The 15629-nt window shown below is 33.7% G+C and overlaps 1 protein-coding gene across 6 annotated transcripts in view; it reads left to right on the top strand.

The window, feature by feature from the left end:
- Nucleotides 1-15629, top strand: part of Dh44-R2 (Diuretic hormone 44 receptor 2) — a 515631-nt gene that overhangs the window by 356068 nt on the left and 143934 nt on the right. For all 6 annotated transcript variants that reach the window (XM_085944033.1, XM_085944029.1, XM_085944030.1 and 3 more), the window contains one exon: nucleotides 4405-4600. In XM_085944033.1, the coding sequence (XP_085800159.1) occupies nucleotides 4405-4600 (196 nt within the window). The remainder of the gene's footprint in view (nucleotides 1-4404; nucleotides 4601-15629) is intronic.

Raw genomic sequence — 15629 nt, 5'->3', positions numbered from 1 at the left:
TCTCTGTAAATTCAATGATGTATAGTGCCAACTCTAATGTATTAATTAACCCAACCTGCATACCATAGATAATAGACAACGTTCTTATAGAAAATACATAGTGCCAACCATTAAAACAAAAAAAAAACGCGCGATTTTGAGATGAGTCGAGGCTTATAGAAAATGATAAAAACGTTCATTGACCTCAGGTGACCTCATTACTATTTTGATGATTTCGGCAGATTTTACTGACTGACAATTTTCGTTTAAGTTTAAAGGTTCAAAGTGTTCTACGGGATGGAAGCATGCGTCTGACAACATTTTAAACACAAAGAAAAACGACATTACTTACATACTTTTTTTCCGTAACAGCAACTTACTGTGACTTCACGTGATAGTGCGCGATGTGCATCATAATATATTTGGCGCTTAACTGCAAAGGAAGGCTAGATAGTTCACAGTTTTAACACGTGGACGTGAAGTTCTTGTTCGATAATACAATATAAATTGTGTAATATACTGTCTAAGTTTATTTTAAGCTAACATCAATATTACACTGTTGAATGTATATCTTCGATATTTTAGATTTACATTATATTCCCATCTATTTTAGTTTGGGTAAACAACGAGTATTGATTGAGTTACACAGAATTGAATTAAATATCGAACGCTCACGTTCAAAAACAAAATGTCAGTTGAGCATGTTTTATTAATAATTTCTTCCTGAGATATTCATGTTATATTCATCAAGATGCTGGCCCGCATTAGGAATTAAGGCAGTATTTTTTAAACAGGATTCTAGTATGAAAAAATCGGTTAATATTAGGTGAAACTTTCATCTTCTTCTTCTTCCACCCTGTCACGTCCCAACATTGGGGCATAGGGCAAGCACAAGTTGGCGCCACTTCCCTCGGTCCATTACCAATTCTTGCGCCTCCCGTCATGTCAGACCTGCAAGATTGCTCTTGTAGCACCGCTGCAGGGTGAGGGAAGGCCGACCACGTCGACGGAACCCTTGAGGTTGTGCCACAAGGGTACGAAGTGTCGCACTCTTTGGCGGTATCCGGAATACCGGAAACTTTCATATCAACATAATATTTTGTACTTATAAGAAAACTAATACATAATTAAAGATTCACCTTTAAACACCCTCTATAACCGAGTGGTAACGTGTCGACTTATAATGTCGTTCGTCCAAGGTTCGAAAATGTCATAATTATTATGTTGTCCAGTAAGAACAAGCATTGCCAGCAAAATTTTTCACAAGTCGTCAGCATATCGGTTAATACTCAGTAAGAAATCTAATTACCAACTGCAAATAAGAACTTTTAACTCGTTAATATTATGTATCAATATTTGGTCGCGCTTTTTGCAATGGACTGTGGTTTGAAAATGCGTGTGGATAACGGAACTGGGGGGGGGGTTAAACAGGATGCTAGGCACTGACCTTCTATGTTGGAGGGCTGGGGCTAGTTCGGTGTTCACGTACTGGTAAACGGATGGTTCTGAATGTCACTCCTACGGTTTCACTAGGGTTTTGGGATAAATGATGTTGATAAATTTAGGGTGAATGATAGACGCGACGTTCGCTTATACCGTATCAGATTTAGCGTAACAAAGATCGAACAGATGCGTTTTGGTTACTCTGTGGTTACGACGACTTAGCTTTAACAACCCTAAGCGCGTCCACTGTCTTGAAGTAACTAAATATAACTTAATCACGGTCGACTCATGACCTGTTACTGCTGGTCGCCTGGTCTTGCGACAATAACTGGGATTTTTGGGAGGTAGGTAAAAAGGAATGAGGGCCACCATAATTGGCTCAATCAATATCTATCATGTTAAAATGCATTTCTCTCCTTGCTGGAGTTGATCTCAAATAGCCTCGCGGTCAATACGTTTAACTATTGTGACAGGCGGCTCTGCTTTAAGTGTTTTTTCTTGAAATATCTATTTTGTAAAAAGGTAAAATCCAATATTTCTTATCGTAGTATATTCTTGGGTTTCCACCGTGTCTCCTTCTTTACTCGACGTTTCGGGCTCGTTGCAGAGGCCATTATCAAGAGATGATATGTTTTATGATGAACATGTAGTGTAGGTATGTGAATGTAAACGTTGCTCTAAGAATGTCAAAAGGAATCCGATTAGCTAAGAGCAAACGTTGCTCAGAGTAATCTGTCAATCGTTACGACCAGGGATACCTGCTCGAATATTAGATTTTGCTGATAGGGCCGAAAGCCATGACGTTTTTAACCGTAATCCATCATCCCTATTAATATTTTCAGGGTTTCCATGGATTTCAATGACCTCCTTTACCAATCATGCGAAATATCCTTTATTCCGACCCAATATCTTGGTTTCAAAGTCAAATTTGTGTCCTGTACCCATCAAGTGCTCGGCAATTGTCGACATAGTGTAATGTTTAAGTCGGTACACTCTCTCGTGTTCACTCACACGCTTCTTTACTGTTCTAGAAGTCTGGCCTATATACTTTTTTGGGCATCCACGACAGCTTACACCTGCCGAGTCTAAAGGTTGTGAGCCTCAGGTTGTGAAAGCCTCAAACACTAATATTTCTTGTTCTGTAAAATACTGAAGATGAACAAAATTCATATTCAAGTCTTGTAAATATGCTTGTCCTACCTACAACATTCAACAGGTACCTTTCGCCACTGTGACATACTAATATTTCAGATACAGTAATTATAATAATATAATGCTCACCTGCTGTAAAGGTGGATCTGTCTTTCACAAAGGCAGATCTTTATGTACACTTAATCCATACACGACTACCCTCATTTACATAGGCAAACATTGCAAATATCAAATCTACACTCACTAATTATGTCGACAGGTGTCTTAAGAAACCCCTTTCAACAATGTCACCTAACGATATATAGGAATATTTTAGCAGTCTATGTGAGTATTTTGGCTTCCGTATATATTCCGCTTTGAGCATAATGCACGAGTTCTCATCCTTTTTGGAGTCAAAACCCTGTTTTATAATAGTCAAATAACCTCCTACCATCTGCGATATTAGCATAAAAAGATATTTTGAATGTAAAGAGATTTAACAAAATAAAATATGACTTGTGAATTTTCAATTTTTCACATTTTCTTTCACAATATTTATGTTTATGTGTGAATTATTAGCAAACATTACAAGTGGTTTTACTTCACTGACCATGTCCAATCCTAATAAGATCAAATAAGCCTCCACAGATTGGAGGTTTATATATATATATATATTTTAAGAATTATTAATAACCATGTCCTTGCTTTTTCGTACAAGGTGGTTGTTAGTAATTTTGAACAATCACAAACACCCAGGCTTTGAGAAAAACACATAAATATTATGTCCTCACCGGGAATTGAACCCAGAACTCTCGGGCGGAAGGCCAGTGTCTTACCCACTGTACCACGAGAGCCGCTGGAGGTTTATATTAACAGATTTCAGTTTTTACGAGAAATGGATATCAACCACTTGATCAACCTATTAGTTCATAGTACTCTGATTTAAATACAATTAAAAAAAAGCAATATATATATATTTGCCAGACCTAGGATTTGAACCTGGGACCCATGAAGGCTGACGCTTAAGCCACGCGGCCATCGTGGGCGTAACTTTATTCTACTTGTCTTGGTTTATTTACTTGTCAAACATAATTTTGCTTTTACTTTCAAAATGGCAAACTTTTCGTTTAGTTTCAACTTACTTGTGTCTGTTTTGGTCTATTTATTTATCAGCAAACATTATTATTTTTACCATTTCCATTGGCCACTAACTTATTTGTAGAATTAAGATTTATATAATTTTATACTAAAGCAGTAAGTGTATTCATATATCTCACGGGGGGCGTTTTCTACGTTCGCACCAAAAAGACTGAAAAATAAAAGAGTGTACTTGATTGAGAGGTGTAGTCTGTATTGGCGAAGTCGAAATCCTGTCGCCAAAAGCTACAGGCGTAGGCGTAAAAATTTCCTCTGCATTGCTTCCTGATAAGTAGGGTTTGGCAAATATGCCCGGGAGTCATGACTCAGGGATTGAGAATCTGTGAATAATTAGAGGATACAATATTAAAATGTAACCACAACGTAACGCACTATAAAAAACCAAATACAGGCTATAAATTTCGTAAACCCGAGACATGCAGGTTCGATCCTGCCGGGTGTCTTACTTTTTTCAAAAAGATTTTTTCTATTGGTTATAATATATTTTCTCAGAAGTGTTTTTCAAAATTATGTAAGTATATTCAATAATTAGAATGGTACATTCTTAAATCTTGTGAACTATTCTTTGAATAAAAGTAATAGTTGATTAGCTAATTATTACAATGTTGAAAATAATGATGAGGTCATTGACCACTACAATAGCGCTTCTTATTTTCCAATTATCATAATATATATATATTATTTTATCCACAGAAAACGCCTCGAGATATTGTTCTGCCCTGGGCATTTGGGACAACTACACGGACTACACGCGGTGCCAGGAAACTAAAAATGTACCCGGAAACGGAACTTCCGCCAGTAACGAACTGAGCAGTCACCTCTACTTGGCGGGGTACAGCCTTAGTTTGGCGGCTTTGCTATTGGCTGTCAGTGTTTTTCTATATTTTAAGTAAGTAAATATTTACTTCTTTTATTTACAATTTATGTGTTTTATTAGCTTTTATAATATACAAATAGTAAATGTTAACTAATGAGATAAAATAATTAATCGAGTTAACTTATGAGATATTAGTCTTTAATAATACTCTTAACTCGATTAATTATTTTTTCTTAGAATTGACGATTTACACCTCTTGAGTGTAGTATTTTTATTGTTATAAAGATTTTTGACCTATTATTAGGTTTGACGATTTATTATAGTAATATGCTGTTCAGTGTATTGTTATTAATAAGAGAGGGTTTTTACTAATTAGGTTTTTTACTTCAGCTATTCATAATTTGTTTAATGTATTTTTTGTTGTAATTTCTGACTAAATAGGTAGGTAATGGAGTTTTTACCTACTTTATTGTATTGATTTACTATATAAGGTAGAGTTAAGGGTGTTCGTTGTCAGTGTGTATTTGCCTTTGGTGAGTGTACACGACGCCTGAAGATGCCGAAAGGCGAAACCCTGGTCGCAAAAAACGACTTAAATGGAATAGTACAGAGCTTGAATCCATTAGAATTTAAATTCAAATTCCATCAAGTACCTTCGGTCGAAAGTATTAATATTGTTAATTAGTATGTTTTAATATCCCTGCAAGAAAGTTAAAACTTACGTTCAAATCCGACCAGCTCCATGATATTTTGCAGGATTTTTATGACGTATTTTAAAGTGATTTTTGTGTCTTATTTTTTAGAGCGTTGGATAAAACTAATATTGTTTCATATTTTATGTATGATTTTATTTGCAACTCTTCCACATAATATTATGGGTCGGTAAATAAAAAATATGATACGCATTATTTGATTTACTTTTTCACGATTCCGAGAAATTTCAGGAAAGCGTGATATAACTTGACCCAATATCAACTCAGGAACCAGGATACAGATTAATGTACTTAACCTAACCCTTCTTATAAAATTCGTTTACCTATCCTAAATTTTGAGTGGTGTATTTTTATAAAAAAAATACTTCAATATAATACTAGTAAAGTGCTCTCGTGGTATGTCAGGAACCCGCAAAAACATTTTATTAGTATAATTTATCAACATATTGAATAAAAATAAATACGGGCTCGTGGTGAAATATTATTGGACCGGTTAAAGAATACCAAAGGTGGCACATCCATACGAGTGCTGAGCACTTGGAGCAATTTAAGCACAATAAAACTTTGAGGTTACGAAGACTCAAATGGGCTGGTCATTGTAAGTAGATGTAATGGATCTGAAGCATTTCGTAAGGTTTGTGGAGGAACGTATTATAATCGACTGCTTGTTTCTTTATTAAAATGGACAAAACGGGTCTAGGACGATTTGGCGCCCGGACAACTGGTCACCACGCAATTTGAAAATAAATAGACGTTAGGTACTTATAGGTAGGTACTTTAAAAAATATTTAATATTATTATTTATATTTATATTAAGATTATTATATTATGATTTAATAGTTGGTGAGAATTTGAATATGTACACGTAAATAATGATTTAATCGTGCATACGTTTAAGTTCCAACGAAAAAAAAGTTTTTTTATTTTTATATAAAGCCTTAGGCATGGTAATTCTCAATCTGCAATAAAAAAAACATTATGTTAAGAGTAAAATGAATTAAAACCACTAAGTAGTAGATAGAAAGTCATTAAAATTCCTCGTCTACGTTCTGTATACCTGTCTACGACAGTGGGGCGTCCAATAGTCCTGGCGTCCAGTTGTCACAGTTGACACTGAATTATTATGAAAGACATTTTATTTATTTATTTCTCATTAGATTCAGTTTACTAATTTCCTGGGGACTAGTTTTTATTATTATTTTATCATTTTTGATAAAATAGAAATTAATTACTTCATTTACGATATATTCGTAAAGTGTTCTATTGATAATTTTACGAATTAAAATTTGAATGAATTTGGACATTAACCACGCATTTCTCTGATTTTTAACAATATTTTAGCCTAGATAATAAAGCGGTGGAATTTTCAAAAATATAAATCAATAGCCATCTATTTTTTTTAATAAGATTGACCTTTTTGATCCTTTCCGAAAATGTTTATCTTTTATTATTTGATTTTCAAAAATAAAGCTAAGCGCAGATAGGCAAGCAATCTCTAATATTAACTGTGTTCAGAAAAGTACACGTGTCATCTTTCGCTTCTAAAAGACCGCATTGCAAACAATATTGCTTATCGGAAGCGAGGTTTTAGAGTAAACTACATCAGCGCTGTTAAACTGGGGCCCACTACATCATTTTTTACTCACTTATCCCTCCATCACTCGCCACGTCTTCACACCCGTTATACATGCGTATTTCGTGACGTAACAAACGAGAGGCGATTTAAATTTGTGCTGAGGATGTCCCAGGAGCAACTTTCCAAGACCTTGTTTGTCGTGTATCAGTGGCGAGGAGTGGAGGAAAGCTGTTAAGATTCGACATAATTGGTGCACACTAAACTTTTCACTAAGCTGTTAAACCCTGCCTATCCAAACCATAATAGTTTAGGTATGCTATGGGCAATCCAACATAAATAGTGCACATTTTTCAGTCATACTTAATTGTTTTTGTTGAATTAAAAATAAATTTATCAAACTTTAATGATGATCGTTAGTTTTTTTTAATTTATTGAACCTTGCCTAAGCTAAACCATAATCGATAAAAAATATTAGGTACTATACGTTTATCCTGGATACAGCGGCAAACACATTAAAATAGCCGATATACTGGATTTTTTGTTAGTTTGGGTTAGTTTAGGTTAGGTTAAGTTAGGTTAGGTTATTCTAACTAATAATCCAGTATATCGGCTATTTTCAAAATGTATTTGCCGCTGTATCCAGGATAACAGTATAGTACCAAATATTCTTCTGTCCATAAAATATCTCAAATTATGTATGGTTTAATGGCATAATTTTAGATATTATTATCTACTACGGTTTAATTGAATTTTAAAAACTAATGAAGACTATCTCTACATTGTAGCCTTAGTTCAATGAAAACAAATACGTTTGACTGACAAAGTTTATGTGTATTATTTATGACGGATCTTAACAGCCTACCTCCACCCTTCGCCACTAGCGTGTATGAAAGTGTACATGATTCCTATCTGTTACTCGAATACATTTAAATAATATTGAAGATAAACCTTAATCCATCCAGAAGGATTTTTTTTAATATAGGAAAAGACGTTGAGTGAAAAATGACTAATATTACTATATTTATTTATGTCTAAATTGACACAGTGTCCGTTATATTTTTTAGAATCACACTGTGGATGAAACACCTTGCTTTCATGTGCGTACCTATAGAAATTTTGATGCAAGTTTGATTATTTTTTTTATACATAAAAAATAGCAAATGATGATGAAACCTTATTAAACTTATTTATGTTGCCAAAACAGCCATTTTCCTTTTAAAGCTATGCCTCAGTTGAGGCATGGTCTAATAAGATCGTGGCTAGGCGATGCGCGGATTATGCAAATGACGCGTGCCGAACGGAATATGATTTGTCATATAAATCCAACACGCGTCCATTTAATGTTCTGTTTATTGTTCTATTAGTAACAATAATAATATATTCATTGACATGTTTTCTTTTTCAAGTAAATGGGTAACGTTTTTTAGTCATCTTTACACGATTTAAGAATTAATACCTCAGTCACCATCACGAAACAAATTGACGTGTTCACAGCTCTACGTTCGCTCTCCGATTGCCAGCGAGTCCAAAATTTCGTTGCACCTATAGTTGAAGATTATTTGCCGTTTTACGGAATTACCGTCTTAACGATAATAATTCATGTAATATTGTCAATCTCGTACGGTAACCAAGGTAACATCACCGGATCTGACGGAATTTATCAGCATCGTAAAGGAAAGTTAAAATTGGAATATTTACTGCCAACTATTAATTTCAAAAATGCATAATACTATTTAAATTGCCACCTGTTTATACTAAAAACATTAATACTTTTTAATCGATTATTTAGTGGTTTGCGTATGTAGTAGTGGTATAGATGAAAAGAAAATTCTTGGAAAATCGACGCAAAATTAGTCAGCAATAGGACAATAATATAATAAAATGTTTGTGTTAGGAAAAAAATAGGGATAGCATAATAAGCAGCGTGCGGAGTACGAATCAAAGAGTCTATCGATTTATCCCGCCAGTTGCTTTTGACTTTCAGTTATGCAACGGCCGGATTCGTGTCCGGAACTTGTGCGTATGCAGTTCGCCGTATCACACTTCACCGTGAAATGTTGTATCGGAAATATATGGCCGTATCTTCAAGATCGTCCAGCCTCTTTGGTTCGTATAGTACTGACATAAAATTCATGTCTGAATATAACACGGTTCTTGTCGGTTTACACTTTGCCGAAAGCCATCGGAAAACAAATTTTGAAAATAGCCGATATACTGCATTAATTGTTATGTTAGGTAGGTTAGGTTAGGTTTTCATTCTTGAATTCATGAATTTTTCCAAAATCAGTTATGAAAATTGAATTAATGTACATATTGAATCTAATAAAATTGGAGACCGTATAGTATACGGTCATCTCTTTCCGATAAGAAAGCTCACGGCGAATTGTGCCATGGTGAAATGTATTACGTACAATGTACATTGTAACCGGCTGGATTTACTCTCTTTAGAATTTTCGTATACTGCAAGTAAAATATGTCACTTTAAAAATCTAATAGATATGGTGTTTTTGATTGTAGCAGAATCTTTCGGTGAAGATGAGCATAGATATCTTGGAAACCCCTGAAAGACGCCATTATCGGATTTGCATGTTTGATTCCATTGTATGTACATACGTAAAAATTGCGTACTTACCGCAAAATAAACAATCCAGAATATTTGCATAATGATATTCAGAGCTGTATCATGTTTGGAGCAAAAACCATATCTGTATCAGTTATGTTTAACAAACACAATGCGAATTTTATCCGCGGTGTTTTCCATAGGTACTGCAATTTACTTTTTTATCTTTTATTGTGTCCACGTTTGCACGTTTGCACTGTTGCATGTTTATTTTTCATTCCTATTTGCATACGTTTAGTTTTAATTTACAATTCTAATGAATACATTGTGTTTTAAAATATAAATTTACCTACGATACGTCATTATATACTACACTAATATTATTGTAGAATAATTAATGGATTTACATATGGTATACATTGTATACCTACCTAACAGTGGCGAAGGGTGATTTTTGGAAAGAGGTAAGCTGTGGAGATCAAAAAAAAAGAGCACACTTCTCAGGTAACTTACGGGAAATAAGAAGATAATACTTACGATATTACTACTGATGAATAGGTGGACACTAATGACACCGACACACTGGTCATATATTTCACCGCTGAATTTATCAAATTATTTAAATCACTTATGCCAGTAGAATTCTATGCAGACTTTTTTTAGCAAACAATACGCATGGCCACCAAAAAGGTTCGTTTAATGTATAAATGCCAGTTAAAAACGAATATTTATCATATAAATTGTTATGAAAATGTCTAATATAAGTTTTTTTGCTGTATTCAAATCTAAATGAACCCTTCAAAGGTCAAGCTTTGATAATTTTTCATTTTTGATGAAACGTCTAACTCAAGAATGATCGCACAACTTAAATCGGAACACTAGACAATTTAATAAATACTTTTTTTATTTAAAGCACTGACGAATGATTTCGGTACAATATGAGATAATTTATCCACATTCAAAACACAGTAATACACTGAATTTTGTAGTATAAAATACAACTTTATCACCGTCTTTGAAATGTCAATATGACATGAACTGTGAACAGCATGTTATGTTTGTCTATGACTGAATTAACCTAAAGAATAATCACGAAATACAATATTATTTATTTTTTAACAATTTATAAATTATATTTGATCGAACACAATAGTTATTTTTTTTAATCATCCTTATTATCTATTAATTGCTTAAAAAGATAGTCATCGACAATAAATAAATCAACATAGAGTCTAAGCTTGTCCTGTAGCGCTTATAAATCTGGAACAAATATCCAGACATGTATGAAGTTGGCGACGGAATCGTGGTAGAAATAACGGCGATGATTATGTTCGACATAATTCTAAAAATAGCACTCACGTCTTGACCTTCCGTCATTCATTTTTGATTCGAAACTTGACTAAATTAAACGCTCTACTTCTAAATTCTGCCGATAGATGACACTCAATATTTTTATTATATTACCAAGTCCTAGACAATATAGATATTTATTTATTTAAATTAAATACTTGAAAATAGAAGGTAAGCTTTAAATAATCGCTTAGTATGGAGCCTTCGCCACTGCTACCTAAGTGTTTTTAATAAAATTGCATATATTCATTCAATGTCTTTTTTTAACTTTTAATTTGCATAATGTCTCTCTATACCAAGAGACTTTAAATTCAGTTAACACAGATGTTAAAGCGATTACTACCAAAAGCTCGAAATCATGTTATGGAGTAATTGCAAGTTGAAGTTTGACAAGCCGTCTAAAATCGGCATAAAGCTAATTGCTTTGTGCTCTATAATATTGTGCATGTTCCATGTATCGGATGAACTTGATTTTTTTTTAGCATAGACACATAATCAGTTGTTAACTCTAATTACCTAAACTATCGACTTATCAACTTTTGGCAGCAACCCCCCAATATTAACATTAGCATTATGTTAATAATGCGGGTGCAAATTCCATCGAGCATCGTACTTTTACAACGTTTTTATTAGCTCGTATTCTTGTTTGTCCGGTGGTTGTTTGTCCAATACAAATCTTGCAATCGATTTTTAACTCACTTCCCGACTAGCTAGACATTTGAAACTTTTAGAATATATCAGAACACGGTGCCAATGCATTCTATTAATACTTTTAGCCAGGGCTTTTTTTTAAAAAAAAAAGGTGCCGGAACTCACTTCATGTCAAGCTTTTTACTAAATAAAATTATATTCAAATGTCACTTAAATGAAATTTAAAGGAGCTATGCCACGAAGCGAACAAAAAAAGGTTGATTTTTACGATAATTTTTTATTTTAGTCAAAACAAAGCTACAGAAACAATAAAATACATACATTATATTTGAAATATATTGTACAAATAAGACTAAATAATAAGACTAACTTTAAAATATAATTGTAAATACATATGTAATGTATTTATTTATGAACTTGAATAAAAGTTTAGAGTGATTTCCAAAGTTTTTTCCAACTCTCGTCTGATACATCATCTCGATTCCTTTTCTTAGTGTTAGAGTCTAAGGCCGAATGTCTTCCTTTAAGTAACCACCTATCAACATATTTTGAAGGATCGAAAAGTGTCAAGGGTGGTCCCACGAGTTTGATGAACAAGAGTGTCGAAACTGTTTTAGTGTTTAACGAAGCTCTTGTTGGGGTAATAATAAGATTCATTTGCGAAAACCCCCGTTCACATTCACTTGAAGAAATGGGAATAGAATTCAGAGCATATACCAAACGCAAGAGTTTTTCAGAATATGTCTTTTCGAGAATGTATTCGCGAAATCCACGAATCATTTCTCGTTCATCTAGTTGTAGCCTGATCGAAATGTTTCTAATTTCCATCTCTCCAAATGTCAACCGATTATCAATGTCTTCAGGCCAATATTTTTGGTCAAGTACGCGAGCCCAAAGTGCAAACTCAACATCTTTATTATCTAGCAGCCTTTTTTCAATTGACGTTTTCAACGTGGAATAAAATATTTTCGGATCAATAGGAGGATCATTTTTAGAAACTTTTTCGTGAAGTAAAACTCCACGAAAATGCAGATTGCTTATAGCAGCTGCAGCACATTTATAATAGGGTCCAAAATTCTGTTTTCTTTCTTCAAAAACTTGAACGAGTTCATTTATTTTTCGATTTGCAATGTAAAGGTTCACATTGCGATTTTGTAGGTCCAAACTAAGTTCCGACAATTCTTGGAGAGCGTCGCACATCAATGCTAGATCCAATAAAAATGCTGTTGATGTTATTTTGTTCTTTAAGCCACTGTAAGTACACTTGTCATTTTTATCTCTTGTAGGGTCATTCTTCGCTTCTTCAAAATGACGCACAAGGGATTCATAATTATTCCACACAGCCGAAACTGAACGAAAACTAGATGCCACCCATCGGGTACTTAAAACTCTTCCGATTTTCAGTACCTCAACGCCTAGTGATTCTGCACATAAATGCAACTCTCTATTATTTTTCGGCGACGCGTGGTATAAAACATAAAGTTTATCAATAAATGATTTGAATCTATTGATCCCTGAAATTTTTTTTACAACATCACTTACTGATAATTCTAATCTGTGATTAGTACAATGCCAAACTATAATTGAAGGAAATTTTTCTGTCAGCAATTTTTTCACTCCATTTTTAGAACCTAACATCACAGCAGCGCCGTCGCATGCAACCGAAACTAAATATTGTTTTAAATATTCTTCTGTCATCCCATATAAATCAAGAGATTGGAGTAATGATTCAAATATTCCTTTTGCCGTTACGTCTTTAAGTTCAATCAAATCCATAAACAAATTAATTGGTGAATTCATTCCAACTTGTGCAGCCAAGTTTCATTTTGTGTACGTTCAACCATTCTTTTTTTGAGCAAAAATCGTTTTTTTGATCTAATGACCAGCAGTCTGGCCAATCGTTTTGAGTTCGACCTTGATCCCCGAGATCAGCTAGAGATGATTCAGGAACATCTACATGTACCGATATTTCCATATCTTCTGTCATCGTTTCTGTTTTGAGCTTTTTATTTGCGGAATCGGCGCCGCTGCCGGTGGTTGAGAAGTAACAGGAAATTTTTTCATATTTAAACTTGGGGTTGCACTAAATAATATATAAAATAGTTGCACAACACGTAATCGTAACACAAACTGACTAAACAAACGTAAATAACAATATACGCAGATGCTGCCATGCGATAAACGTCAAACTGTCAAAATCATAATACGCAGCATACGTATGAAGCTAGTTACATACGCATGTTTGCTATTTAAACTATACGGTTACTTCACTAACACTAACACGCCAACATTCAAAATGGCTTCCACCTGTACCTTATTTTATCATTTTAACGAATTATTATTGTAATTACTTAAGCGCAAATATTTTTTCGTTTAATTGATTTTGAAATAAAACCGTGAAAAAAGGTGCCGGAACGCCGTTCCACCGCGTTAAATGGAAAAAAAAGCCCTGCTTTTAGCCATCTTTAAGCAGAATCGAATTCATTTTCAGTTAATTCTGTTTTGTATGAAAAATTATTTCAGAAAAATCCGTAAAAAGTTAGACTATTATTAGTTGCTAAGGGGGTGGTCCTAGCAACTAAATTATTAATATATACGTGCGTTACTATGTAAATCAAAATGACATTTCAGTATTCTATATTTGTTGGTTTGTTTGTTTTTATATACTAAGTTTGAGCATAATGAGCATAATAATTCAACAGAAAATTTAAAAACGTTGTATATAAAAAGTTCTGTTTATCTCGTAATTATTTTCAAATATGATTTATTCTATGGGGGTTTCTATTGAGTTAGATAATATTATCTTCAAAAGAAAAAAAACTAATAATACGACCATCATTACGCGTATTTTCAACCTACGATTATTCTTGATTGCTATTGGCAATAACAGTCTGGCAAATATAGTCTCTGCGTCATACGCTCGCACAGATCAATTTAATCTGCGCAGTGGGCGCCGTCCATATCGGACGCCCCATTTTTTTCTTCAACCAAACTTTATCATTAGAAAAAGGCCGATAATGTCCACCCCGAACACGATTCAAAAAAGGAACCATTATCTTTTTTATAATTCGAAATTTGAAACCGGCGGGATAATTTGCCGCCTTAAATTTCCAAGCAATCTCTTTATATAAAGGCGGCAGCTTTTAGCTGTTGATAAAATGAGATTTAGAATAAAGTTTATTTCCCTAAGCCGAGAATTGGTGATGGCGAAACGGAGCATTTTTTATCGCTGTCTATTATATTTATAGAATATCGTTTTTTTTTTCTAAATCCATATCAACCCTAACAAAATAAAAAGAAAAGCTAGACTCTGCAACTCTTTCCTGTCACACTAAATTTTTGCCTATTTTCCGTATATACAGAGATTGAAATTCGGTTCACATGACAAGAAAGTAGTGATTCTACATTAAATTGTATATTTCTGAGAAATTTTACAAAATTATCATAATGTATGATCTGGTGCCCTATGTTATAACTTGTGACATGAAGTCACCCGACGACATAACGTAATTGTGACGTAAGCTCAATACACGCATCGAAAATGCGCACTGCTCACCATAGATATTATTATGCTGAAACACCTATTTGTGTATGGGAACAATGGATAACGCCAGTATTAGAGTAGCGTTAATTTCTCGAATAATATCGACTCACTCTGGTAGTACGTCACAATGATGTCATATGACGTCATGTCGACCGGGCGACTTTAACTTGTAAGTTACAACATAAGGTCCCTGTAGTAAGTTCTCAATTAACGGCGGCTCTCTCGGTGCAGTGGGTACGGCGATGGCCTTTCATCAGGGAGCTTCGAGTTCGATACCCGGTGAAGACACAATATCGATGGCCCAGTATTAAACAGTAACAACTCAAAAAGCTTAGCTTTGAGACAATCATGTTTTAATTTTTTAATATTTTAATATTTTACAATACACAAGATTTGACAAGTTTTAAAAGTAAACATGTCAGAATGTATCTATTTTTAATTATCACTGTGTTTATTTTATAATTAAATAAATACATACCTAATAATATTCTCTAAAAATGTACAAAAATACTTTACATTTTAATGTTTCCAACAATATTCAATAGAGTTATCGAAAAACAACCTTTATGTATATCAAATTTCAATATACAATAAATATAATAAATTGCTTCGGATTCCGTGGTATTGTTATTAAAATTTCAAATGATTTTAATAGACATTACTCCAATATGGTTTTCAGTGTAAAGCTTTAAGTGACGCAGAAGTAA

Source organism: Rhyacophila brunnea, unplaced genomic scaffold (assembly GCF_057557595.1).
Source record: "Rhyacophila brunnea isolate RB1 unplaced genomic scaffold, BYU_Rbru_1.0 scaffold_16, whole genome shotgun sequence".
Lineage (NCBI taxonomy): Eukaryota > Metazoa > Arthropoda > Insecta > Trichoptera > Rhyacophilidae > Rhyacophila > Rhyacophila brunnea.
This window is presented reverse-complemented; position numbering and strand designations above follow the sequence as displayed.